Source organism: Phoenix dactylifera, chromosome 8 (assembly GCF_051530095.1).
Source record: "Phoenix dactylifera cultivar Ajwa chromosome 8, Ajwa_hap1_PhDact_Kaust_v1.1, whole genome shotgun sequence".
Taxonomy (NCBI): Eukaryota; Viridiplantae; Streptophyta; class Magnoliopsida; order Arecales; family Arecaceae; genus Phoenix; species Phoenix dactylifera.
Genome location: NC_143197.1, coordinates 7120405 through 7146862, shown reverse-complemented (window position 1 = coordinate 7146862; position 26458 = coordinate 7120405). Strand labels below are relative to the sequence as shown.

Here is a 26458-nt window from a genome sequence, read left to right as displayed (position 1 = left end):
TGGACCACTTCCTTTCTTTTTAATCATTTCCTCCCTTCAATCTCTCCGTCAGTCCGTCTCAATTCCGTAAAAATTCTCAAGCAGAGAAGAAAAACAAAAGTACGTGGTATATTCCAGCAGCAAGCGTCGGGCACCGTCGAACATAAACGGAGTCAGCCGTTGCTGGTATCGTCATTCCGTTACTCCAAACTGTGGACTATATAACTCCGTCTAAGTTAGACGGTGGGAATGGGGCTTCAGTTGACTGGTGGTTCAGGTTAGGTGAGCCGAGGGTGGCGGATCAACTGATTACCTTTTTTTAACATCCTCCTCACCTCCCCTCCTAAACGCATCGCCTTCTCTCAATAACTCAATTCTTTTTGGCTTTTTTTGGTTCTTTTCTGTTCGTCTTCTAACCCAATTCCGCTACTCCCAATGCCGAGGCCGTAGCTTTGCCAACTCTGGAATTCTCGTCGGAGAACCTCCGCATATTTGTCTCCTCTCTCTCTCTTTGTGGGGTTCTTGGATTCTATTGCGGTTGGGGTCGAGGTACTGGTGCCATTGTCTGGATCGGATCAAAGGTCTTGATCTTTCGGCTTGACGGTAAGCGCCGTGGGCGATCCTCTTCAGTTGATGAAGGTTTTTTTTTTTTCCCGTTGATTCTAGGGTTTTCCTTTATTTGTTTGGGTTCGGGATTTGAGGTATAAGCCGAGCTATTTCTTAGGGTTTGAGAAAAAGCGTTTGGTTTTCTGGGGATTGGCGGGCTATCGTACCCAGAGGATGAGATGGTTGTTTTATCTTTGGAAGGTCTTGGCTCTGTTTCTTTCTCTCTCTCTTTTTTTTTCTGATGAAAAAAGACTGGATTTTTCTTAATAGAGATTTGATTTCCCTTTATTCGAATGCAGGAAGATAGGTTTTGTCAAGTCTTGGAGGTGTACTCTGTCTGTCTCGTGCTGATTACAATGAGGGATGGAGATTCCGGTTATGGAATCTCCGAAAGTGACCTGAATCGTTGGTGAAAAAGCTTTCCTTTTTTTTTTTTGTTAATTGGGAGGTTGACACCATGGTTGTTATGGATACAAAGAGTTCAACAGAAAGAGATGTTCTGATCGACCTGGAAAGCGGCACAAAATCTGTAATAAATGGACAGGAAGCATCCAGAGATGTTGGCTCGAGCGTCGGACAGGCTAAAAAAGTGCTGAATAGAGTATGGAGCGGTTTTGTTAGCGTTGATGGATCTATTAAGGGTGAGGAATCCGTGCATTCGGGAAATAATAAAGCCGAAGGTCCTCTTGCTAATGGAGGAACTTTTGCGGACAAGAGGTTTGGAGGTGAGAAAAAGGTGGGTCTTTTGGGGAAGAAGACAGGAGCAGAGAAGCCTAAGAAGAAGAACTGTAAAAAGCCCCCAAAACCACCCCGGCCTCCTAACTTGCCAGCGTTAGACGCGGCTGATAGGAAGCTGATCAGTGAGATATCTGAGCTTGCTACGTTGAGAAAGGCAAGGATTGAACAGATGAAAGGATTGAAGAAGATGAAGAATGCCAAATCAACATCTTCCAGCATCAACTCGGGTGCCTTGATTATCACTATTCTCTTCTGCCTCGTGATAATTTGGCAAGGTTAGCAGCACACCAAATTATGGTTGCCTCTGCATAATTTTGATCATTGCTTTTTGCTATTGTGGTTTGGCTTGGACTACTGTCATTACTTGCAATTTTGCAATATTAGTTAGGCAAGTTATAAACAATATATATTACACAACAAATTTATGTATGTGCAAACATTCTTGCACCAATCCGATATTGTGCCAAGAAAAGAATTTTCTTGAGTTACTTGTTTGTTTTTTACAATATCCTCGGTCTTACTTGTAACCTTTGTTTGCATTGTTTATTTTCCAAATGGTTGTTACACTGTTGCACCTAGAGGCATAAATTAATTTGAACAGTCGAATGCTTTTGTAGCTTTTTTACTGCTCTCTGCTTCGTATAACAACTATTTCTTCAAATGTTTATGAGTAAAGAAAACAAGGGCTTGTGTAAACTAATAGTATCTCCAACTGCGATAATGGAAAGAAGCATTACATCTGCAATATGTTTGTCTTATGATTTGTGATGATGCTGTATTTCAAGACTATGACTGCATTCATAAAACATGCTTTAAGTGATCTAATGTCTGCATGGATGGGTAATCCACATTAGGTCTTCTACACAGTTTTGTCCTTGTAAGTTTGTTCTGCCTAGCATGTGCATAACCATCACAATGATACTTTTCATAGTTCACAATGATAAGCATATTTCAGAAGTTAGCATATAGTTCTTACAAAGATCTGGAGTTTTTAAAGTAGATCTTCCCTTTTCATTGTTATGCTTCTTCATAAAGTTATCATTAGTCTTTTCATGGTTTAATTTCCTATGTGTATTATCTAGTCATTGGCATTAGAGTATTGTTTCCTTTTAATCATTTGGCTTCTTTTATTGTTACATAATCATTTGGCTTCTTTAAAGACTTCATAAATGTTTATATAATTTCTGCATTTACTAATTATTTACTGGCTTCTAAAGTAACTCTTCCTTTTTGTCATTAAACTTCTCTGTCTCATAGGACTTTCCTAATTTTAGTTATCTAACTTTACTATGTTCTAACTGGACTTTTTTTTTGGGTGATAAGCATCATTTCTTTGGTTTTCAACCTGTTTTTAACCCCAATTTTGGATTCATTGCCTTTAATGGAACATGACATGTCATCTTCAGAGTAGATGTGATGAATGCTAATGTGCATTAAAATAGACACATGAAATGTTTTTTATCCAATCCTCACTATTCTTGTCTTCTATTTTTCCCCTTATAGGCTGTCATGTTCATCTTTTCAATGTTGATGTTTAGCTCTCTTAGACTTTTGTTGGATGATATTCGCGCACACTTTACTGGATATATTTTTTTCAACAAGACTTTCTGACTTGGAGGAGTGTATTTAGTGGGTTAATCTATTGGGTTAAGTGGTAAAACAATCAAATGAAAGGGATGTATTTGATGAAGCTGAAACCCTCCTTCCACTTGAATAAGTGTGTGGATGAGTGGCAGTGTAATTTTTCTCAGAAATGAAGAGAAATATAATTAAATGTCATAGAACAGTAATGAAATTTAGGATGTCAATTTGGTCCTTGTTTTTGTTTGTGCATTCAAACTTTACGAGAAAAACTTCTTGCATTTCTTTTACTGATGTATCTATTTCTTTGTCCTGATCTGCGATTTTTAGATGGTACTATCGGAAGCGAACCATGATTATGGTGCATCTATGCACTTGCAGCTTCTTCTCCTGTTATGCCAAGGACATTTAAGCACTTGGATGGTCTTGCGAATTGAGCCTCTTGATTACCTTGTAGTCACTTAAAATTACAACTTGTTATTCATTAAATCTATCATAAATGATAGTGGGTTGTATCATGATATGCCATACCACACCGAACCAGATGGTATGGAACGTACCGTGCTATACTAATTTGGTATCGGTATGCGGTACCAATATTTGATATGCAAAACTAGCCTCCATACCAGGCGTATCAACAGTAATAGGGCGGCATCAGTACGGGGCTCAGTACCAAGATGACATAGCTTGGGCTGTATTTTTATGAGTATGCCTAGTGACTAGATAAAAAAAGTTTCACATTAAGCACGACTTAACCTCAGTTTAGTTTCACATCCACAAGTTCAGAAGACAATAAGATGCCAAAAGAATGCATATTCCTTTATTATTCTACAAAGAATTTTGGGCAGCTGTTTAGACACTAGGTGGTACTAAGGCAGTCACGGTCAGTTGCAGAAGCAGCTTCTTAAAAATCCAAGCAGAGGCAGGTGTTAGGGGGATGTGCCTTGACACCAAACCCTTAAGCACCTGGGCATCCATGATGGGAAGTGCTCATATATATGTTTGTTTCTTCTCTTTTAGGTTTCTTAACTAGGATTTAGTCAGGGATTTCAGTTCACATGTAGTATCAAGGTTAAAGGATTGAAAGTGGGTTTTGGAAAGAAAAGGTGTGCTATGTATTTGACTGGAGAAAAATGCAGATTTTCCTGATCCTTGGTAAATTAAAGGTGTCAGAAGGTTTAATTTAATTACTGCAGAAATTTTGGTACCTTTACTGCATTCCTATAAAGTTTGGTACCTTTACTGTGTTCCTATTCATTAGTTTCGTTAACTAATGTTTGTTTTTAATGAGTTTCTAGGAAATAATTTTGTGTTAGTTTTAACTCTGGATTATGTACATCATCTTCCACTTTAGTCACATTATAATGACAATCAAAAAGTCTAAGATATCTCACTTTTCATTTTTCAAAATTATGTTATGACATCCTCTTCACGTGCAAACTGATTCTGGAAAACTCTCAAAGAACTGTAACTGTGTTGTCTACAAATTTGTGGTATAAGATAATGGATGAGCATAAATTGGCTGGCAATCATAAGTAGTAAGCTGCTTGTTGAAAAAAATCCATTAGAAAATCTCTGCTGAAATGTTTATTGCGTTTTTATATAACATAAACTTTAGTATAAATGCTGTTAGCTCAAATGCTGATTTTAGAAGTGTGCAATCATGTGTCATCAAAGCTAGCATATAAAGTTGATGATGCAAGCCACTAGGCAGTTTTATTTTCTGAATGCCCATATTTGAATGGTTAAATTTCTCATTTTTTAATAGCCCCGGGGCTATTCTTATCAGGACTTTTTTCAAGAGGCAGTTCTACTTTGAGTGTTCTTGGCTCACCTGAATCTTCAGTAGGAACGAGGACCGGATTAATCTCAGTTCAGTTTTACAGTAATGGTTCAGCAATTGGCCCACATAATTCTAGTTCAGCATCTCCGAAGTATGCTCTCTAGCATGATTTTAAGATTTAACTTTCTTTTTCATCTAATTTGAAGATATTAACTAGTCAGGGATGGTTCAAAAGTCAATTATTTTTTTGTAACTTGAACATCATAACACCACTGGATGGGAAAATGCATCCTTTTTTTTTGGTGATCATAATTGCCTTGAATTGGTTTTTATTAATTCTCAAGGCAACCATGACATCTGTCAACGGATATCCAAACCCATAAATAGTTGGAACTTGCGATTGGTATTTGGCCTTGTGTCTATTGGTAAGTTTGGATTTTGTTGCTAATATTGTGTTCTTTTTGCAGCAATGCAGAACCAGTATCGGGGGTGGACGATCATGTGAAAACAATCAGAGGAGCAGGTTGAGCAGCATCTTAAATCCTCTAGAAGCGATGCTAAAAGAATGTGTTTCCAGCATTATCATCCCATTGCAGGGATCAGTGATTGTAACATATTTCCACATAATCTTATGTACATATGAAGACTGTGCCTTTGAGACATTGCATATACACGACAGTAAGCTTTTTGCTAAGAATTTACTGATCTTTCTCGGCCTCTGTTCTCCTTGGCACATATATGCGACTTTTCCTTCTCTGACCTCATACTCTGGCATTCATATACGTGCTTTTGTTGACAGACCAATTTCCGATAGATAAATATCTTACTAGTGTATAAAATGTGGAGTTGGTTACTCGTGCAATCTTCATTCAAGGTTCCCTCTTTTTTGGGTACAGCATTCAAGGGTTCTTAATACCAGGCAGCCTGCTATAAGATGGACAGACTTGAGAACGGATAAAACGTAGCAGCAGGTGCAAGAGGATGGCGTCTTTGAGGATAGTGTTATATAAGATGATGACATAATTCTTCTAGGGCTCACCACCTGGTCTCTGATGCCTTTTGACACTGCATTTCTTTCGCATTTCTCTGGAGCATTTCAGCAACTATTACAGGGATCAGTAGTTGAATAGATTGGTACGGTAGGCCTCACGTTGATCAACAGTGAATCACCTAACACTTTTTCTTGCCTCCAATGTCCATCCAGGTTAAAGACTCGAAGAGACTAGCCATCGCTTCTATGAGTAGAAATGTTCCATATTTCAGCAAACGCCATTTAGGCTCATGAGTCATTCGGTATTTGCTTGGCCAGTGTGTCTGAAGAAGCAAAAGCTCAATGACAGAGCAGTAAGGATGAGCAACTCTAGACCATAGAGTATGCTCGGCCGACGAAATTTCGATCAAGGCTGACTGATAATTTAAGCTAGGGAGATTTAATTGAAGGGATACGGTTTGAGCCCCAAACTTGTTCGGCAAACTTGTTTGGTGCAGGAGACAAGTGGTTGTAGACAAGATCAATATCAAGGACCAATTAGAGGTTATTTTGTTGCTTGTATTTCTGCATGCAGCTGTGATTAGAATGCTGCATTTTGTAGTTACAAGTGTCTTTGCTTCCATCTGGAAACTGCATCTATAATTCATGTTTGATTGCTTGATTACCCTGCAACTAAGAAGGTGGGATTACCTCCACCAATATTATCATACCATTATCATATCGAGTAATGGTGTTTTTTACTGTTCATGAATGACTGGGGTTACAGATTGTTTTGGTCTTTTGGTATAGAATGGTTGTTTTGCTCTCTTTGATTGAGAAATTGAGTTTTTTTATGTTTTTCTTGTATACAAATGCCATCTTATGCATTATCACCTGATCAGAACATTTAAAGTGTTCCTATTAAATGTTTTTTGTTCATTTTTATTTTTTATTGTTTTGGGGGGGGGGTTGGGGGTGGCAAAACCGTAAAAGATAAGAATGAAGAAATGGAAGGCCTTTAGATCCATCATTCAACGCCCGTTCCTACTTTCCATCGCGCCCTCCTCAAATCAAACCAAACCAAAGCATCGATCGCAGGTACGTACGGGTTCGGTTGTATCTTTCACGCGAAAGAATGGCGTCGTCCGTTGGATCGCACCCCGCAGAGATCTGAAAGCGCATCAAACTCCTTCAATCATCCGCTGCACGGATCTCATAGGCCGTCTATTGCGCCATCCGACGGTGCAATCACGCGAAGGAAGGTGAATCCTTCTTTCGCGCGAAAGATAAAACCCCCGTCAGGTATACGTACAGGTGCGTTGTTCTTGTTCATTCATTTCCGAATCGGCGTGGCATGAATCCTTCTCTTCCGCGCGAAAACCCGAACCCCTTAAACTCCCCGTCCCTTCGCATCCAAGGACAGCTCTCTCCTCTGTCTCTTTGTCTCCCTCCCTCCCTCTCTAACTACTGCGCCCGCAGGAGAGCTAGCGATGGCAGCTTCGAGCGGCATGGAGTACTTAGAGATCGACGTGGAGTCGGCCATGGAGCACTTCTCGCGGCCGAGGCCGTCCAACGCGGACGTCGTGGACGAGGACGAGGCGGAGCTCGTATGGGCCGCCATCGAGAGGCTGCCCTCCATCAAGCGCCACAACTTCGCCATCGTCCGCTGCGACTCCGTCTCCTACCCCCGCCGCCCCCGAGGCCGAGCCGGCGAGTCCTCTACCTTCGAGGTCGTCGACGTCCGGAAGCTCGACCGCCGCGTCCGCGAGCGCGTGCTGCAGAAAGCCTTCGCCACCAACGACCAGGATAACTACAACCTCTTGGCCGGCATCAAAGCCCGCTTTGATCGGTAAAACAAACTGCCCGGCCAACTCTATCCTCTTCTTGTTTCTTGGTCCTCCTCTTCTCTCGATTCGTTTCTCTTGGTTGTATTCTTGTGTTTCCCCTTCTCCCGTCTCTCACGAGCGCTTGATATAATAGTTTTTTGAAAAAGAAGGATTATGAACGGGAGGGTTGGGTGTTGTTGATCTGCTCTCTTTTTGTTCTTCATCCTACCTTGATTATAATCATTATTTCTCATGAATTATGTTATCGTTGGTAGGTCAGACAGCGTCGTTTCCCCAGGAAGAAAGCTCATAGAAGGGACGGGTGGCTTTTGTTTTGCATCCTGTCTGTCCTTCCCTTTCTTTGCACTTCCATATATCAACTGTTATTAATAAAATCTGTGAGAACAGGCCCCGAAAAAAAAGGCTGAAGTCGGCACGCAGTCGGCACCGTGCCGACTTCAGCCCAGGGCCCAAAAAAACAACAACAAAATGTGAACGGAGGATCGCGATCCTCTGCTCGAGCTTACGGAGGATCTGGCACGAGGTCAGCTAGCTAATCGTTTGGAAGTTAGATTCCAAGAATCTGTAGTTTTGGTGCATATACTGAAATTAGCTCATAGTTTCTTTGCTTTTATTGGTGGTGGGCATGATGGTGAACAATCTTTTCAAATTTTGGCCTTTCTTCTTCCCCCCGCTCTAGAAGTAAATCAGAGGAAATCAGCTCCATACTATGATTTGATGATGTTCAAACTTCAAACTTAACAGGGCAGGATTGGAGGTTCCGAAAGTGGAAGTGAGGTTCCAGGGCCTGAATGTGTCTGCAAAAGTTCACACTGGTCGAAGAGCATTGCCTACTCTCCCCAACTATGTCCTCGATGCTGTCGAGGTATGTTGCACTTTTACTTGTCCATCACCAAAGTAGTAGAACTGTGTCACCAAAAATATAAACACATATGATGAACAAAGATACTGTTCTTTTTCACACTTGTCATTTTCAAATTGTTGACATTTGATTTTGGCCTGTTAGAAACTATTCATCGGAAACTAGAACCTAATTTGTCAGAATTTTTTCATTGCAACATGGCCAGAATGCTTCTTTATTTCATATTCTAACCGCAGAAGGGAAGAAAGAGAAAAAGAAGAATACATTTTCTCCTGGCAAGAGTGTTTATGCGGACACCATATTTATCTTATTTCAATTTTTTCCTTTAGGATATCAGATTATTGCACCTTCTTCTTGACTGTCTGATGAGGTCTGTCCAGGGTGGACCCAAAATTTTGGCAACCCATCACATAGGTGGTGCAAGCTTGTGGTTTGAGTTAAGCCACAGAATGCAACCCTGCATGAAACCATTACTATGCAATCCCCGTTGTCGCTTGCCGACTGTTTCAACAATTTTCTAGTTTTCTTCTTGTCTGAATGATTTATTCTTTTGATTTATTTATTTTTATGGGGTTCAATGCAGACATTTCTCACATCCTTGCGGATACTCCAACCGAATAAACAGACCCTCACCATCTTGGATAATGTTAGCGGCATTGTGAAGCCAGGAAGGTGAGGACAAAAAGCTTACCATCTTTTTTTTCCTGCATGTCATATCTAGTAGTTTATAGCAAAAATACTATATGAAAGGAGGATTATGAACCTGGAATCTAGTTCATGCACCTCTTTGCTTGTTGTAGTAGTAATATGTCGCTGTATAGCTATTCTTTCCTCTCTTTTTTTTTTTTTTGGGGGGGGGGGGGAGCTTGTACATTGTTCAAGAGGGGCGTTTTTTATGATAGTCTCATTGCAGGCCAACATGGTATTGCTTGATGATAAAGCAGTTAAGATTCGGGGTTTTTGTTGGTCTATTTAATAATGTATTTGATGGGCGTGTAATGTTGTTTGCCTTATATGCTGTGGTGGCAGAATTATGCTGCTGTTGGGACCTCCTTGTTCTGGGAAATCCACATTACTCTCAGCACTTGCTGGTAAACTGGATTCCAAGTTAAAGGTGACGCTTCTTCTCTTCTCCTTTTATTATCATATCCATTCCAAATAGAGGAGAAAAGAATACCATGATAAATGTGTCTTAGGTCTCTAGGTATTGTGCTAAACTAATATATACTTAATTCCATGATGAAAATTGCATGCATCTATATTTCATTGCCTTCTACGCATAATCCTATAACTTATGAATATAGGAATGCACACGCTCGAGAGAGAGAGAGAGAGAGAGAGAGAGAGAGAGAGAGAGAGAGAGAGAGAGAGAGAGAGAGATGCCTCAAGTGAAGTGATACAAAGATTCTACTAAATGATTATGTCACGCCCCGAACCCAATACCCTAGTCGGCTACGTGACACGGCCGCATACTCTCTAGGGCAAAGTCCTAGAAAATATGTAAGGCCTGGAAATTTATTTCAACCTCAATATAATTGAATAATAATGATCTTTATAACAATTAACAAAACTGGTACAATTACAAAATTTAATCATCCAACCGGTATCAGTGATGGTCTATATACTCATCCTTTCACTCATGATCCCAACTATAGCCAAGTACCAAGCAACCTGCAATTCTAAAAGAAAAAGAAAAGAGATGGTATGAGCTTTACAGCTCAATAAGAATCTTCATACATCCATACCAACACAATAATAATGTAAGATTGATAATCACAAAAAAATCATTGCACCCATCATGAAATCACAAACTCATTATCAATAATACTCGAATAATAAGTATAAATATGTATATCAAATATAAATAGAAATTCAATCACTCAAGAGTGATATATCATACGATATCTCATAAAACTTCTACAGTGTTTCAATGCTTTTCATTCACTTGATCAGGATCGATTATTTTTTCGACTTTGGGCCAAATCTCGGTCACATTTTCAGCCCATGACGAGGCAATTAATAGTATCACATTTTCAACTTGTGACGGAGCAACCAATAGTATCACATTTCCAGCTTATGACAGGGCCTGCTATGGTATCACATTTTCAGCCTATGATGGGGCAACCAATAGTATCACATTTTCCGCATGTGACGGGGCCTATCATAGTATCACATTTCTAGCCCGTAACGGGGCCTGCTATAATATAACACTTCTAGCTTGTGACGGGACAATCGATGATAACGAGATATGGTTGGTTAAGTTCTTCATGCAGCATATAGATGGGTCCTGGAATTTTTGGCCTTCTAAATGGGAGGGGGGGGTGGTGGTGGTCAGGGGGTTTATGTTAATCTTCTGTAATAATGTTATTTTTTTGTCCTGTGCTTGAAAACTTTCTTCTTAGAAACATTATCTGAAAATGTAAGTAATGTTAATGGCTACAATTTTGGTATTTCTCTGGTTATGCCGCTTTGAAGATTAATAGTTTATATCATACTGCCCTTGTCATTAAAGTATACAACATTATCAGTTCATGCAAGCTCTTATTTACATCCTTTTCCCTCCTCTTTTACATCAGACAAGTGGAAATGTGACATACAATGGCTGTGCTATTGATAAATTCTGTGTACAAAGAACATCTGCATATATCAGCCAGACGGATAATCATATTGGAGAATTGACTGTTCGAGAAACTTTAGATTTTGCTGCAAGATGCCAGGGTGCAAGCGACAATTGGGCAGGTCTGGCGTTTAACTCCAGTTTGTATTGCTATATCAGAATTTACCTATAAGATATGCTACTGCTATTTGTGTCTCATTAAAACTATTCTCTATACTTTTATAGTTGGCATGCTTGCCATGCTTGTACAATGAGTTAACCAGTCCTGATCCTTGCTAAATTCTTTAGACTTTTCTTTCTTTCCTTCTCTCTCTTTTTTTGTCTTTCGAATTTTATTTTATTTTTCATTTGATAAGAGCTTGTGCCTTCTTTGTAAATAATTGAGACATGAGACACATACAGCCAGATCACTGTCACAAATGGTAAAATCTCCCCTAATATGGTACATATTTCTCATCACTCCTGTGAAATATGATTCTTCAGTTTTTTGATATTATCTTGTAGCTGTTCATTCATCAACACAGTCAGAAATATGACTTTTTAGTTGATTTTGAAATATTCCCTGTTATTGTCTGTTTTTTCTTTGATTACATCTCAGGGATGCAAATGAATAATGTTCTCACTCTAAAATTGAAAGGAACTGGAAAATGACCCCAGTATTCTGAACTGGGACCTATGGATAGGGTTATGATGTATCCTCATAAAAGTCAAGAAGCTACTAAGTTTCAACAAGTAGAAAACAGGTTCGGGATAGAGTTTTGAAGTTTTATGCACTTAGAAGCCTTTTTTTTTCCTGCTGGCATGAAGAGTCTGAGATCTTATTTCATGTCAAAATAGTAACGATCATGAATAATTAAGGGGAGAAGAGAGAAAGTTAGGGAGGAAGAATTCGAGAAAGAAGAAAGAGAGGCTTCTGGCTTGTTTCACAGTCTAGTCATTTGTTTGAGAGGGACAAAGTCCGTCTCTCTCTCTCTCTATAAAAAATATATAACTAGTCATAAAAGCCTTTTTTAAATTAATTATCACTTGTGTTGTCTTGTTTTTTAACCAAGTCTTTGAAAAAATAATACAAGTATTAGTGTAACAAATAACTTATGAGAAAAATTTATACATCTAACTTGTAACATCCTATAGTTCAGTTTCTCGATGGCACCAAACAAGATGCTGTACAAAGTAGTGCCGTTGATATGGCATATGTTATATAAAGTAGGTAGCTTCTTTATTTAGATAAGCTTTTGTTTTTATTTTCTTTATCCATCAAGAGTTCCCTTGTTAACTTATCTTTATCTTTTAGGCTTGGGGTCTAGAAGTAGAAACAGAGAAGTTTGAGAAGGCAATATTGGCATATTAGAGTGTTTCTTTGAGTTTCCCTCATTACTTTGCCAATGCGCTTCCCCCAAGATCTTATCCATTTCTAGGAAACCACATGATCTCGCTCATGTTTAATTTTGTACCAAATCATGAGGAAAAACTATGGTGAGGGAAAACTTGAAACTTTGCATTTCCCGACACTTGCTTCAAATCAGTTTTCCAATTTAGTTTCCCAAGAAACCCTTATTGGAGTGGAAATCATGTTTCCTAGCTTCTATGTTTTTAATGTTTTGTTCTTTATTGATTGATGGGATATTTGAGTTATTATTGAGGAAAAATGCCTCTAACTTGTTGCCATGTGATATCCAGCATGTTAGATTTGTATTCTTATTGCACACAATGTTTGTCTTGTACCTTTTTTTGGGGGGCCTTTCTAGTGCCTTTAAAGCTTTTATGGGGCCATTATGCCACCATTGCAAAGCTTATGGTCTTTTTGTTCAGTCGTGTTGGAAGCTAGCTAGTTACAAGTTTCGGTAGCTTTGCTCTCAAGCAATTGTATTAGTTGCCAATCCATGTGTTTGTTGATGGATCTCCAAACTTATTATTTTTCCTACCATCGAGCAATAGATTTTCAATCACTTTTTACAGGTAGATGTTGGCCAATTGGAGTTGCTTCTGGTGTAGGTCACTTCCTCTACCTTAATCTCAGCTGTTTTTTGAGTTAAAGTTTTGCCTCTACAGGGTTCAGAATTCGTTGGACCTGGTTGGATTTTCAGTTATTGGAGCTTCTTTCAACATATTTATTAAGGGTCTATATATTTAGATGTCATAATTCATATGCTGTTTTGCCTTATTTGCAAATAGTTTAGATTATTTTTTTTTCTTTTTTAGGTTATCTTTTGTTCAAGGGCCATTGCTGGGTGCAATGGTAAAAAAAAGAAAACTCTGTCCTCAGTCTGTCAGGACTATAACTGGGTAATGGCTTTTGTTTTTGGATTATTTTTTGTTCATTATTTTATTTTTCATGTATACAGAGTATTTGAAAGATCTGGTCAGGCTTGAGAAGGAAAAGAAAACCCATCCAAGTCCCGAAATTGATGCATTTATGAAGGTCATTATCCATGTCCCCTGTTAACTTGCTAACTTCAATTTTCTGTTACTGTTTATTTTACTAATCACTTCTGTTGAAATATATCTGATTTAATAGGTTGCTTCAATTGGCAGTGAAAAGCACAACCTTGCAAAAGATTATGTTTTAAAAGTACTTGGTCTTGACATTTGTGCTGATACTCTGGTTGGTAGTGATATGGTCAGGGGTGTCTCAGGTGGTCAGAAAAAGCGAGTAACAACAGGTTATTGTCTTCAATGTTTTCTAATGGATCTATATGCAACTGAACCGATTGCTGTTATTAGTCTTTCATGTCATATATTGTCTATACATGCCTCATGCAGATAGCTTCTATCTTTTCCTTAGCTTGACTATTTAGTTTATCAAAGTCTAAAATCAGACATTGTTACAGTTCCTAGACTGCTATATAAAGGTTTGTGGGATTCTCCTGATTTCAAAAATTGTTTTCTGAGAACATTTTAACTGGTGAGATCTTATCCTTAACTATCTTATAACCTGGACTCTTTGGATTGGAACATTACTTCTAGCCAAAAAAAAAAAAAACCCAATTCCATTACTAATCATAAGAGTCTTTGCTGCTTATCCTGATTAGTTGAAGTTTGGACTGAAACAAGTATTTGTTTATTCTAAGAGATGCCTAGACCTGGCAAAGTGAGGAGAAGAGTGTGTGATTTAGAGTTTGGCTGATTACTGATTAGCAACTATGAAATACTGCATCTTCCCATTATAGAACCACATAAGAGTTTACACTTCACATCATGAAATTTTATTCTTTCTGCTTCAAGGGTGTTTTAATCTTTATCAGTCGATCAATAATCCATGGAACCTAGCTTGCGTCCATTCCCTAGTTTCTGATTACGATATCAGACAGACCATAGGACTTAAAAAAATGCAATAGTCTCATTAATCAATTATTCATCATAATCATAATCATCCAGCCTTTTTCCAACTATCTGGGGTTGGCTATGTGGATTCTCATGTGCCAGGTATTCCTCTTTAGGGCCAATGCACCTTTGAACACATGCTAGTGTAGGTATAACCATGACACTGCTGCTCCTCAATTCAACTCGCATTTCTATATCTTCTCATATAACCTTATTTTCCGGATGCGATATGTGCTTTAGTTTAACACAACCTGAATTGCTGGTCCAATCCAACAGAAATAGGAGCCAAACTAAAATCCTCTCAGATCTACAACAAATTCAGGACAAATGATTGGTCATAGCATTGCCTTTAAGGAAACAAGATAATTATAGGTTTGTTCTACACATTAGTCTGAGCCTGAAGTTGTTGTTTCTTTTTTTGGAGACAAGCCCTAGTCCTTACATGACAAAACACTCTCTCTGAGTTTGTATAGTACATTGATTAGTTTAAAAAAATCATTGCATTCCTCCGTATATTTTCTTTTAATGTATGAAAAAAAATATCTTTTTCCAAGTATCATATGTCTTAGTGTGTCAAGTTATTTGGGTATAACCTGGATCTTGCTATAACATAAAAAACTCTCCAACCTCCAATCATGTTCTGCTTGCAGTACTTAAAGGATTCTTGCTTATGCACAAACAAAAAATTCAAGTATGATTTTCATGCCAAATTTAAGTGTATAATATGTCTCATATTGTGATTTTCATATCTTCTTTGGTAAATTTCTTCTGCAAAAACCAGTATACTCATTTTTATTACGTATCTAAATGCAGGAGAAATGATAGTTGGACCGAGAAAAACCCTTTTCATGGATGAAATATCTACAGGACTCGACAGCTCTACTACATATCAAATTGTGAAGTGCATGAGGAACTTTGTTCATCAAATGGAGGCAACTGTGCTGATGTCTCTTCTGCAGCCTGCACCAGAGACATTTGATCTTTTTGATGATCTTATACTATTATCTGAGGGACATATTGTTTACCAAGGTCCCAGGAAACATGTCCTTGGGTTCTTTGAATCATTAGGCTTTTCCTTACCACCTCGCAAAGGAGTAGCAGACTTTCTCCAAGAGGTATGCTTCTCATATTGATTCAAATATTTTCTGAATTTACTTATTTAAAATGTCTTCTGTGCTTCAGGTTACCTCTAGAAAGGATCAAGCGCAGTATTGGTCTGATTGTTCGAAGCCCTATGTGTTTCTTCCCGTTTCAAAAATTGCTGAGGCATTCAGACAGTCTGAATATGGAAAATCTATAGAATCCAGTCTCTCTGTTCCTAATGATAAAACAAAGTTCCTCCCCTCTGCCCTTGCCAGGACAAAGTTTGCTATATCAAAAAGAGACCTTCTCAGAGCATGCTTCTCTCGGGAACTGCTTCTTATCTCTCGCCATCGTTTCCTGTACCTTTTCAGAACATGTCAAGTATGCTTCAATATATTTTTCGAATTTGTTATATTTTTCGTGGATTCTTACAGAGTCAAGATAAATCTGCTACTCATGTAGCATGCTCTGGCACTGAACGTTCAGTCATATCACATGTCACATGATTCTACATTCTTTAATGTATCTTAGCATCCAGAAAAATAATAAATGAGGTGGCGATGAGTCTGCATCAGACCTGAGCCAAATATAAGATCTATACCTGAAGTAGAGTGCTTTTTGGTTTAAATTGCAAGCAAACTTCAGTTATATGTAGACTATCAAGCATGAATTAATATGTTTTATTCATGCTGTTATGATAATACATTACATTCAAAGGCTTTCTGCGAGTCCATTTCATATCTAAATATGTCAGCATTTGAGAGTAAGCCGCACTGTTTGTAAAGATAGTATGATCTATTATATGACCTTGAAAATAAGAGTAAGCTGATACTCAGTACAAGGGGTGTACTGGGTATCGGACCGAGATTGTGAACCTTGCTCCTAGGCATTTAAAACATCTAATGTGGATCATGCAAGCAGTTAATGCTTATTTTTTTTATTTTTCAATTCATGATAATACCTCCCTTTCCTCTCCCTCCTTCCTTTAAGCTGAACGTCACTAGGGGAAAGAAAACATATTTATTTATTGTGGGGATAAAACTTCTCGCATCTTTGTAATGCATGAGGAATTTGATATTTGGGTGTTCACCCTTTCATAGAAACTAAATTTGCTTCATTGTCAGGCATTTAAAGAAACTCATTTGTTGCATTTTCAACTTCCATATTGCGCACAATGCTTATTATCATCAAACTTGTAAGTGTTTTCTTCCCTCATTCATTTATTATTACGTGATAATTGCTGCTTGACATCTGATGCAGGTTGCATTTGTGGGAATCATCACATGCACAATGTTTCTCCGCACAAGGATTCATCCTGTTGATGAGACAAATGGAAATTTGTATCTTTCATGCTTGTTTTTTGGACTGATACACATGATGTTCAATGGACTTCCAGAGCTTCCAATCACTATAAGCCGACTGCCGGTTTTCTATAAGCAGAGAGACAATTTCTTTCATCCTGCTTGGGCCTTTTCAATTCCTAGTTGGATATTACGTATTCCTTACTCCATGATCGAGGCTGTTGTGTGGTCTTGCATAGTCTACTACACAGTAGGGTTTGCGCCAAGTGTTGGAAGGTATTCTAATTATGTGCATTCATCTTTTCCTTCACGTATTTCCTGTTATTTTTATTAGGTAATTTCGCCATGCATAGGCTGCATTTAATAATAACTTTTACCTTCAGGTTTTCCCGCTTCGTGCTTTTACACTTTTCCATGCACCAAATGGCACTGGGTCTTTTCCAGATGATGGCATCTGTTGCACGCGATCTGATTGTTGCCAATACATTTGGATCTTTTGCACTGATAGCTATATTTTTGCTGGGGGGATTTATTGTTCCAAAAGGTTAGATTTGGTGATCTGATAATAAGATGAATTGACCATCTGTTTGTATTGGTTCATTTTTATGAGACCTATTGCAATATCAATAGTGCTATTTTTCATATGTTTAACTAATAAAATTTCCATCTTTCCTTTTAGTAGTAGTTTTATCACTAGTTTCGTTGTTATCGCAGATGCAATCAAACCATGGTGGATTTGGGCTTTCTGGACTTCTCCATTACAATATGGACAACGGGCAATTTCAGTTAATGAGTTCACTGCCTCTAGGTGGAAAGAGGTGGGTATCTTGTTACCCCACCCCTTTCTCTCATTAATTATCTTTGATACAATCATGACACCTAATTGATATTCTTGTTACCTGTGCTGTTCGATGACAGAGATCTGCTACTGGAACTGATACAATTGGGAACAATGTTCTCCATCTGCATGGTCTGCCCACCCAGGAGTACTGGTATTGGCTTGGTGTTGGTGTTTTATTGGCGTATTCTATCCTCTTCAACATTTTGTGCACCCTTGCCTTTGCATACCTTAACCGTATGTCTACTGATATGCCTACTTTTTATTCTATTGTGCTTTAGTTCCATTTTTTCACTTGATAGAATTTCTTACTTCCTTTTTTAATGTCATCAAAGCACTGGGAAAGGCACAGGCAGTGATCCCATCGGATTCTGCAGAAAAGAAGGACGAGGGTGTTTTAGGCACTAACTCTGAAATGGGATCTAAAGGTGACCTCCTGTTGGAGCAGATGCATCCTGTGGCTCGTGTTTATTTTGTAAATGTTCCTGGAAACTTTTTGCTTTCATTTTAAATAACTAGTGGAACTCCTGGTGATTGCACCAGTAAGCAACAGGCCCGAGTCATCTCAAATGAGAACTTCAGAAGGAAGTACCCCGAAGAGAGGAATGATCCTTTCCTTCCAACCAGTATCCATGACATTTCATAATGTCAATTACTTTGTTGACATGCCAAAGGTTGGTAGATGATAATTGTTTATTTTGCTTCATGTTAAGACATATTAATACATGCAATATTTTGAGACAAATTATCCCCTGTAAAACTGTAGGAAATGAGAACGAAAGGAGTTCCAGAAACACGGTTGCAGCTACTGTCCAATGTGAGTGGAGTGTTTAGACCACATGTCTTGACAGCACTGGTTGGTTCAAGTGGAGCTGGGAAGACAACACTCATGGATGTGCTCGCTGGGAGGAAGACTGGTGGATACATAGAGGGTGATATAAGAATATCTGGGTATGTAAAAGAACAAAGCACCTTCGCTAGAATATCAGGATATGTCGAACAAAATGATATACATTCACCTCAAGTAACAGTTGAAGAATCTCTCTGGTTTTCATCGAGTCTTCGCCTTCCCAAAGGAATCACCAAAGAGGATAGACTCGTTAGTTTCCCTACTCTAACTTCATCTTTTCCATTATTTTACCTTCCATGTGTATCTGAGATCTTTTCCCTGCAGGCATTTGTCGAGGAAGTGATGGCTTTAGTAGAGCTTGATGGTCTGCGGCATGCATTGGTAGGCTTGCCTGGAAGTTCTGGCTTATCTACAGAACAAAGAAAACGCCTCACCATTGCTGTGGAGCTAGTAGCAAATCCTTCTATTATTTTTATGGATGAACCCACATCTGGATTAGATGCGCGTGCTGCAGCCATTGTGATGCGTACTGTTCGCAACACTGTAGATACAGGAAGAACTGTTGTTTGCACCATACACCAACCGAGCATTGATATATTTGAAGCATTTGATGAAGTTATAAACCATTTAATTTTTGTATATCTTGTAATTGTTCGCTGTGATACTTCTTCCAAACCTTCTTTATTTTCCCTCTCGTCACCTTCTTTATTCTGGTGCAGCTTCTTCTTATGAAACGTGGAGGCCATCTCATATATGCAGGCTTGCTAGGTGTGAACTCACAAAGGATGATTGATTACTTTCAGGTAGCATTATATATGATCTCCACCTCTATACACACCTCTCCTCCACCCACATGCGCACCCACACACAGAAACTCCCACCACCACCTCCGCCATTACCCTTCACTCCCTCTGCATAGGGAAGGAGGTTTGCCTTTAGTTATCGAGTTATGTTCTTTCAAGGAGAAGAAATATTCTGCAACCAAAATAGCACCTTCTGGTGATGAGGAGTCTAATGCCCTGCAATTCTATGATCAGATGCATCTTTTGTTTTGTCTAAATTTTAACAGAAGATGTGCATTACGTATGCCTCCATTTTTAATCTATATAAAATCTGCTTGATTGGAAATTAAAAATCTGATTTTAAATAGGTATAGTGGAACGCTTCTATTATTCCTCATGTTTACTCTATTCTGAATATGGCTTCTGAACACCAAGAAACTACTGCTTGTAGTACGTACATACACATAGGTATAACAACGCTCGCGTATATCTTATCCCACGGGCGCATGGACTACGACTCACGCATAGAGAAGAGAGAGAAGTCACTTGTCAGAGCGTTGGAAAGTTGCTTCCTGCCATACATGAGTTAGGAGTTACGGACGTTATCTCTTATTTGCATGATCCCTAAGATATTATTCTGTTTAATTAGTTTTAGTCCACATCTTGGATAGGCTAAATCTTGTCCATGGATGTTGCATTTTCTAAACCTGCTGTATATCACTTCTGGCCTTTTCTTTCATAAGATGATTTTTTGCTTGTTTTCTATGTCAATATATTGCTACAAGTTGTTAACTTTCCGTCTCTTGAAACATATGACATAGTCTAATTACCAAATGAGTAACCCTTTGTGCCTTGTGCTTTGTGCTTTTGTCTGACAAGTTTGCATAGGCTTTCTGGCTTTTGAATAATCTCGTTAAGTATTATCTCCCTCTGCATCAAGAACTTCATATACTTTGATCCATTTTCGACTTTCAGGCTACTACATCCAGTATTATTCCTAGAACAGGCGCCTTTATTGATAAGCCGTGCACTAGCATTATGCCACTGTTATGGTTAAAAAAGCAACTCTGACTCGAATTTCATATCTTCTATTCTCCTGTTAGCTCGACACAGTTAATAATTAAGGGGAATGGTTATGTTGATAGATCAATGGATACCCTAATAAAATTAATGTGACATAAAAACTTGATGTTTATTTTATTTTTCTGAGTGATTCAGTTAATATGTACTTGTCTCCTACATACAGGGGATTCCTGGAGTCCCTCCTATCCCAGATGGTTATAATCCAGCAACTTGGATGCTTGAAATTAGTACGGAAGCATGTGAAGAAAGGCTTGGTCTTGACTTTGCTACCGTATACAGAAACTCAGATCAATTCAGGTGAATATTGATGTAGTAAACTGAAAGCTCTCTGCTAAAAATCCACATCACTTTTTTTTTTCCTTATTTGCATGTTGCCATGGAAAAGTGAAAATACTTAATTATTTGTCTTAGGGAAGTTGAAGATTTGATCCATCAATTAAGCACTCCTGCTGCTGGAACAGAGCCGTTGAAATTCTCCTCAGAATTTTCACAAGATACCATGACCCAATTCAAAACCTGCTTTCTGAAGCAAAATCTTGTATACTGGAGAAGTCCACAATATAATGCTGTGCGCTTGTTCTTCACCACAATTTCTTCTTTGATATTTGGAACCGTGTTTTGGAATGTTGGTTCAAAAAGGTACTCCAATTGTCATCCATTTTCTCTACGCATTTCTTGTTACAGCTCGAATGTTTTGCCTACAATTTTTGCTTAGTCTAGTTGATTTTTTTTTTCTTAAAAGGCTCTATCTAGTTATGTTTGAGTTCTTTTCCCTTCTATTAATTCTTCCTTTAAATACAATTAATAGTGCAGCAGTGACATTCTGTTAATTGGGATCATATTTCAGATTAAATTTTTCATAATAATATAAACTAGCCTTGTCCCCTTTTATTTGGGTTTATATTTTATTTCACCATTCTTTTGTCTAGGGATTCTCCCTCTCAATGGAAGAATTCCATAAATAAGAGTTAGACCATAGTCTTTCTTTGAATAATCATGACTACGTTTAATTGTTCATCCACCCTTCTAGGTGAAAGCAGCCCATGTTATCTGGACACTCAATTAGCCTGCAAATAATTCCATTTCTTCTTATTTATTAGAAGGATCCAACACGTAGATGCACAACCAAACCCGACACAAGGACCTGGGTCCATGTAACAAAGAAAGCAATTGATTATGATGTAGTAAGTACTTACAACAACTCAATTTTGTGTCTTTTTTGTTTATTTCAAGTGATATGGGATAATATTACAAAAAGTCAACTTCTTTCTTCACAGATTCAGGCATGATGGCATTCTCTAAAATACTAGTGTCACCATATAATTTCAAAATAATTTGGTTCAGCTGAAAACTCTTATGTAGAAATTTAATGGAAAATTTTCAATCATATGATTTTATATATTAAAATCATAATGGTATCGTGTATTCAATGATAGACCGCATCCATTTTGTAGGGAAACAGCACAGGACTTGCAAATTGTAATGGGGGCTCTTTACGCTTCTTGTCTATTTCTTGGAGTAAATAATGCATCATCAGTACAGCCCATGATTTCTATTGAGAGGACTGTTTTCTACAGAGAAAGAGCATCTGGAATGTACTCTTCAGTTCCTTATGCAGCAGCACAGGTTGTTTTCCCTTATCAGATTTTCCTGGTTTTGTCTAAACAGTACATAACATTAGATATTGTCTCAAATTACAGGGTGCTGTAGAGATTCCATACATTTTTGCACAAACTATTATATTTGGTTGCATCACCTATTTCATGGTCAATTACGAAAAGGCATTAGGTAAGAACATACATCCCTTATTTTCTGTTTCTACAATTTATAGCTTTATATTTGTTTGCTAGATGACTTGATGATTTTAATTTTGTAAGTGCCTCATAGAGCCTTTGCATCTTGTACTAAACAAATACATAATAATATGTAATGTCCAAGGTGAGAGCGGTAGCATCAGTACTGTTCGCAACACCTATAAGTTTGCTCCTTCATTGCAGTCAGCGACCAAGGCTGCTTGATCACCAATAGACATGGATGATGTTGGGAGAGATGCATCAGTATGGACAAGAACACGTTACCGAGTGGTGGCATTTCATTGCCTGCTGAAATTTGTCCTTGAAAATGCTGATGTTTAGATCAACCTCAAGAGGAAACTTGGCCACTTTGGAAACTCTTCGCATTTGTAGTTTGGCACCATAGATCTTTTGGTAAGGGGCTGGTAGAAGTTCCTGGGCTTGACTTGCTGACTCCTCATTATTTGACTTGAGTAAAATAAAAAATGTAATTTATACATGGAGATAAATGCATCAAACTTATAACAATATAAGATAAAAAAGAAAATCAGCAAACAAAGGCCTTGATAAAGACAAGAAGAATGCAAATAGCTAGTAACTAATGAAACTTCATGCCTACATGCTATCTGAACTACATAGATGTTAAAGCATGTGAGTTTCAATGATCAACCACATGCTTTAATATTTATCCTTGCTCTTATTAATCACCTAAAAGATCTTTTATAAATGCAAAGCTTAATATGTAACTCCCCTTGCTTGTGTTTTAATCAATTCAAAATTATGAAAAAATATTGCACTGATTTTTAAATAAGCAATTGCAGTCGTAGCAATTACTTGCTAAAGAAAACAAAAATTGAGTATAAAATCAAGGTTCACCATCTTGATACCAGACCTCGTACCGGTACTATCTTATTATAATGTTGATATGTCCGGTATAGAGGCCGGTTCAGCATGCTGAGTGTCAGTATGCTCCCCATACCATGTATCGGTTCGATATCGGTATGGTATGGTATTATCGGTAAATATTGGTATCGAGCGGTACGGCAAAATTTGTATAAAATAATCTTAAATGACTAGGTGCATCTTTTATTGCATAGTTTCCTTAAACAATAAGGTAGCTTAGCACCCACCAAGTCATGTAGCCTGTAACTATTTCTAGCTATGCAAATTATTACCTAAACTAAGTACAAGAGAACTCAATATTGCTTACAGTTTAAAAATTAGATGAAAATGGTACAAGTGGAAGCACCTATGCTTGATTTTGTAAGTTCTAACTTATTGTGACCTAGAATTATTAACTTAAAGTCAAAAAATGGTTATTCCTTGACTAACTTAGAAGCGGAATTTGGTTAAAAAGGGAAACATAATTAAGACTTTTTCACTTCCCAATTTATCTGAGTCACAATAGGCTCAGAAAAATTATCTAATTTCTATTTCTTTTAAAGTCATGAAACAACTTCTTGAGTTTGACGAACTTGTGATACTTACTTAGGCTTCTGCTCCTTTTTTGAATTATTTTCTTTGTCTATCTCATAAAATCAAGCTATATTATTTTCAGCAGATGTGTCATCAAGAGCATGTAAAATCTCCTTAACACATGATGGGATTGTACTATCCCAAGGCTGCATCATGATTTTTTTTAAAAAATTCTTTTGCATATTTGCCTCTTCTACATACTTCGATTTCAATTAAGTCATGAAAAAATATCTTGGCATACTTAGCCCCTTGAACATAATTCGATCCTCTTTGTTTGACCAATGTCATTTTGATATCCATCATTTTGGTGAGATCAAAATAATCAATTTTTTATTCTCATTATTAACGAGCATTCACATGTAAAGGGTAATGCATAAAACTTGTCAAAATGAAAGAAAGGTGACAATCGATAATCATGAAGTAATACATATCTAGGGAAACTGATAAGATTTGATAACCATACCAAATTTGATTAGAACCATCCCTCTTAAGTATATTACGAGTTAGAAACAAGCAAAACTTCCCCCATTTGCCTGTTGATGTAACATAATTAGATGATCCACAATCATGTATATCATGAGTAACGGTCACCAAGATATTATAGTCTCAGTATTGACCCCCATACTAGTCTCAGTACTGACCCCCATACTAGGGTCATGTTCCTCACTTCCCTGAAATGATGCCATGACTGTGATGATTTAATTTTTCACATAACACAGACTCTAATTCATTTTGTTTTGCAGGGAAATTCTTATTATACCTCTTGTTCAATTTCCTCACTTTCACCTACTTCACATTCTATGGAATGATGGCAGTTGGTTTGACACCATCTCAGCAGCTAGCAGCAGTTCTTTCACCAGCACTTTATTCTCTGTGGAATCTTCTCTCAGGTTTTCTGATTCCAAAACCTGTAAGTAGCTCGGATCCTGATAATACCCTGTACTATTGTACTTTCATTCTTGGGAAGTTGCACGAATCCTGGATCATATCTACTCTAAACCGCTTTGCTACTGGCAATGTCTTTCCATGGCACAGCAGCCTTCAACCCCAATCTGGTGATTGCCCTGGAGCGTCCGAATGCTTGCTTGAGTAATAGGAACCAATGGTCTTGTTTTTGATTGAAAAATAAGGATAATTATCGAAGTAGTCTATGACCCGGGTTTTTTACAGATATGAAAATTGTTCTCTCTCTCTCTCTCTCTCTCTCTCTCTCTCTCTCTCTCTCTCTCTCTCTCTCTCTCTCTCTCACTTATAAATTATATCTATAATAGATAACATAATTAGCAGCTAAATATTAGTTATTGTTATTAACCAAATGTATTATCTAAATTTTAGTTAATATTTGGTTTAGTATCAAATTCTCTATCAGTTTTAGTCTGTTATTATCTGGCCACTAAGAAATAAGCAGCACTTAAATTTGCATGTCAAACATATATTCTGTTGGTCTACAAAATTGATTTCCCCCTCCGATGCCAGACGATCGAAGCTTACTGCTCAGCTACATTTTTTAACTAGAATTATTTTTTTTTTTTAAACCACTTCTAAGATACTCGTCTGTTTTGCCTGTGACGGTCGCATCATTGAAGCTTTCCAGACAGTTTCTTGTCTGTTTATTTTGTTCATTTTCCTCTACTGATGATCAACATACAGTTTCATGTCGCTGATGGTATGGTATATGGTTCCTTTTCTCACAGAATATCCCCGGTTGGTGGATTTGGTTTTATCATATATGCCCTACTGCATGGACTCTGCGAGGCATCATTACATCACAATTAGGTGATGTCGAAACCAGATTAGTTGGGGCTGGTTTTGATGGCACAGTGAAACAGTTTCTTGAGGAGAACCTCGGCTTTGAGTCTGGAATGACAGGTGTTACTATTGCGGTGCTAATTGGCTTCTCCGTGCTCTTCTTCAGTGTGTACGTAATCTCCATCAAAATCCTCAACTTCCAGAGGCGGTGATTTCGAAGCAACTGCTTTGCCAACCGAAGACATCTGCGTTGGTTGCCTCCTTTTTTTGAGGAATTCTGTCTTCGTCTTCAAATAGCTCAGATGTTATTATAATTCATTATAAAATAAGAAATTAGTTTTTAGCCTTCAGTCTGGACCTTAATTTCTTTCCATATCAACAAAGGCCTATACTTGTTCTTTTTAATTTAACCCAGTAAAACAACAAAACCTACTCTGCTTAGATGACCTGTAACAGTCATGTATCAAAACAAAATATTGTTAAAAATAGAAATTGTCCTATTTCTTAAGTCTGAGGCAAGGATCGGTCAACAGAAAAGGTGGTGATCGAGAGAGAAGGCATCTAGACATACAGCAATAAAAAAGAAAAATTGGAGTATGGTTGAGCAGGATGATTCCATAATTCTTCGGTCTACTTCATTTTTACAGCAAACACACTCTTTTGGGAATTCAGAAAGAGCAATGGTTCATCTTAAATGGTGAGTCTGCAAATATGCATGCAGAATGGCGATTGCGCTCATTGTTCAGCCATGCCTTGCCTTGGAAAAGAAGAGATGTCCTCTTCCTGTGCACAATTCATGAATCCCACAACCATCTGGAGTATCTAAAAGGTTACCTGTTCTTATCTAAAACCTTAATGCAAGATGAATGCAGGTCTGCCACCATGAAAATGGGAACGGAACAGCCATCCAAAATGAAATATATATATTCTTTTTTTTTTCACTGCATATGCACAGTTCTCATGAAAGACCTTGATATAAGGATCAAGAGTACAGCAGCCTTTGATCAAGTCAGCAGTCAAAGAATGAAGAGTCAGACCACGGAACACCGGTTTGCTTATATTCACGGATAACAGTTCCTGTATCACCAACAGATTTATCAAGTGTATCATAATGAAAGGACTATGGTTCATGATTGCTTCCAGATTGGTATTTTACCATCTGTTGTCGTTATTAAAATTTTTAAAACTAACCAAGA

General features: G+C 37.9%; 2 protein-coding genes across 6 annotated transcripts; both read left to right on the top strand.

Moving 5' to 3' along the window:
• Positions 1 to 235: 235 nt before the first annotated feature.
• On the top strand, positions 236 to 5384 carry LOC103701010 (uncharacterized). 5 transcript variants are annotated; one of them, XM_088702629.2, is made up of 5 exons: positions 236 to 582; positions 704 to 786; positions 885 to 1598; positions 4694 to 4838; positions 5155 to 5384. In XM_088702629.2, the coding sequence occupies exons 3-5, from the start codon at positions 1043 to 1045 to the stop codon at positions 5213 to 5215; spliced, it is 762 nt and encodes a 253-aa protein (XP_088558755.2). In that variant the 5' UTR covers positions 236 to 582; positions 704 to 786; positions 885 to 1042; the 3' UTR covers positions 5216 to 5384. The 5 variants fall into 5 exon arrangements, with proteins under 5 accessions (XP_088558755.2, XP_008781159.4, XP_038980308.3 ...); XM_008782937.6 differs by having other exon boundaries at positions 246 to 582; positions 4673 to 4838; XM_039124380.3 differs by having other exon boundaries at positions 246 to 618; positions 4673 to 4838.
• A 147-nt stretch (positions 5385 to 5531) lies between these two features.
• Positions 5532 to 26423, top strand: LOC103701011 (ABC transporter G family member 51-like). The gene is made up of 24 exons (XM_088702627.2): positions 5532 to 7506; positions 8249 to 8369; positions 8950 to 9038; positions 9396 to 9480; positions 10943 to 11105; positions 13329 to 13405; positions 13502 to 13646; positions 15121 to 15422; positions 15490 to 15771; positions 16651 to 16967; positions 17075 to 17235; positions 17406 to 17509; positions 17610 to 17766; positions 17865 to 17957; positions 18073 to 18203; positions 18296 to 18628; positions 18704 to 18994; positions 19099 to 19182; positions 20408 to 20541; positions 20656 to 20883; positions 21699 to 21870; positions 21945 to 22032; positions 24257 to 24423; positions 25208 to 26423. Exons 1-24 carry the CDS (start codon positions 7148 to 7150, stop codon positions 25472 to 25474), a joined length of 4350 nt encoding a protein of 1449 aa, XP_088558753.2. The 5' UTR covers positions 5532 to 7147; the 3' UTR covers positions 25475 to 26423.
• The last annotated feature ends 35 nt before the right edge of the window (positions 26424 to 26458 follow it).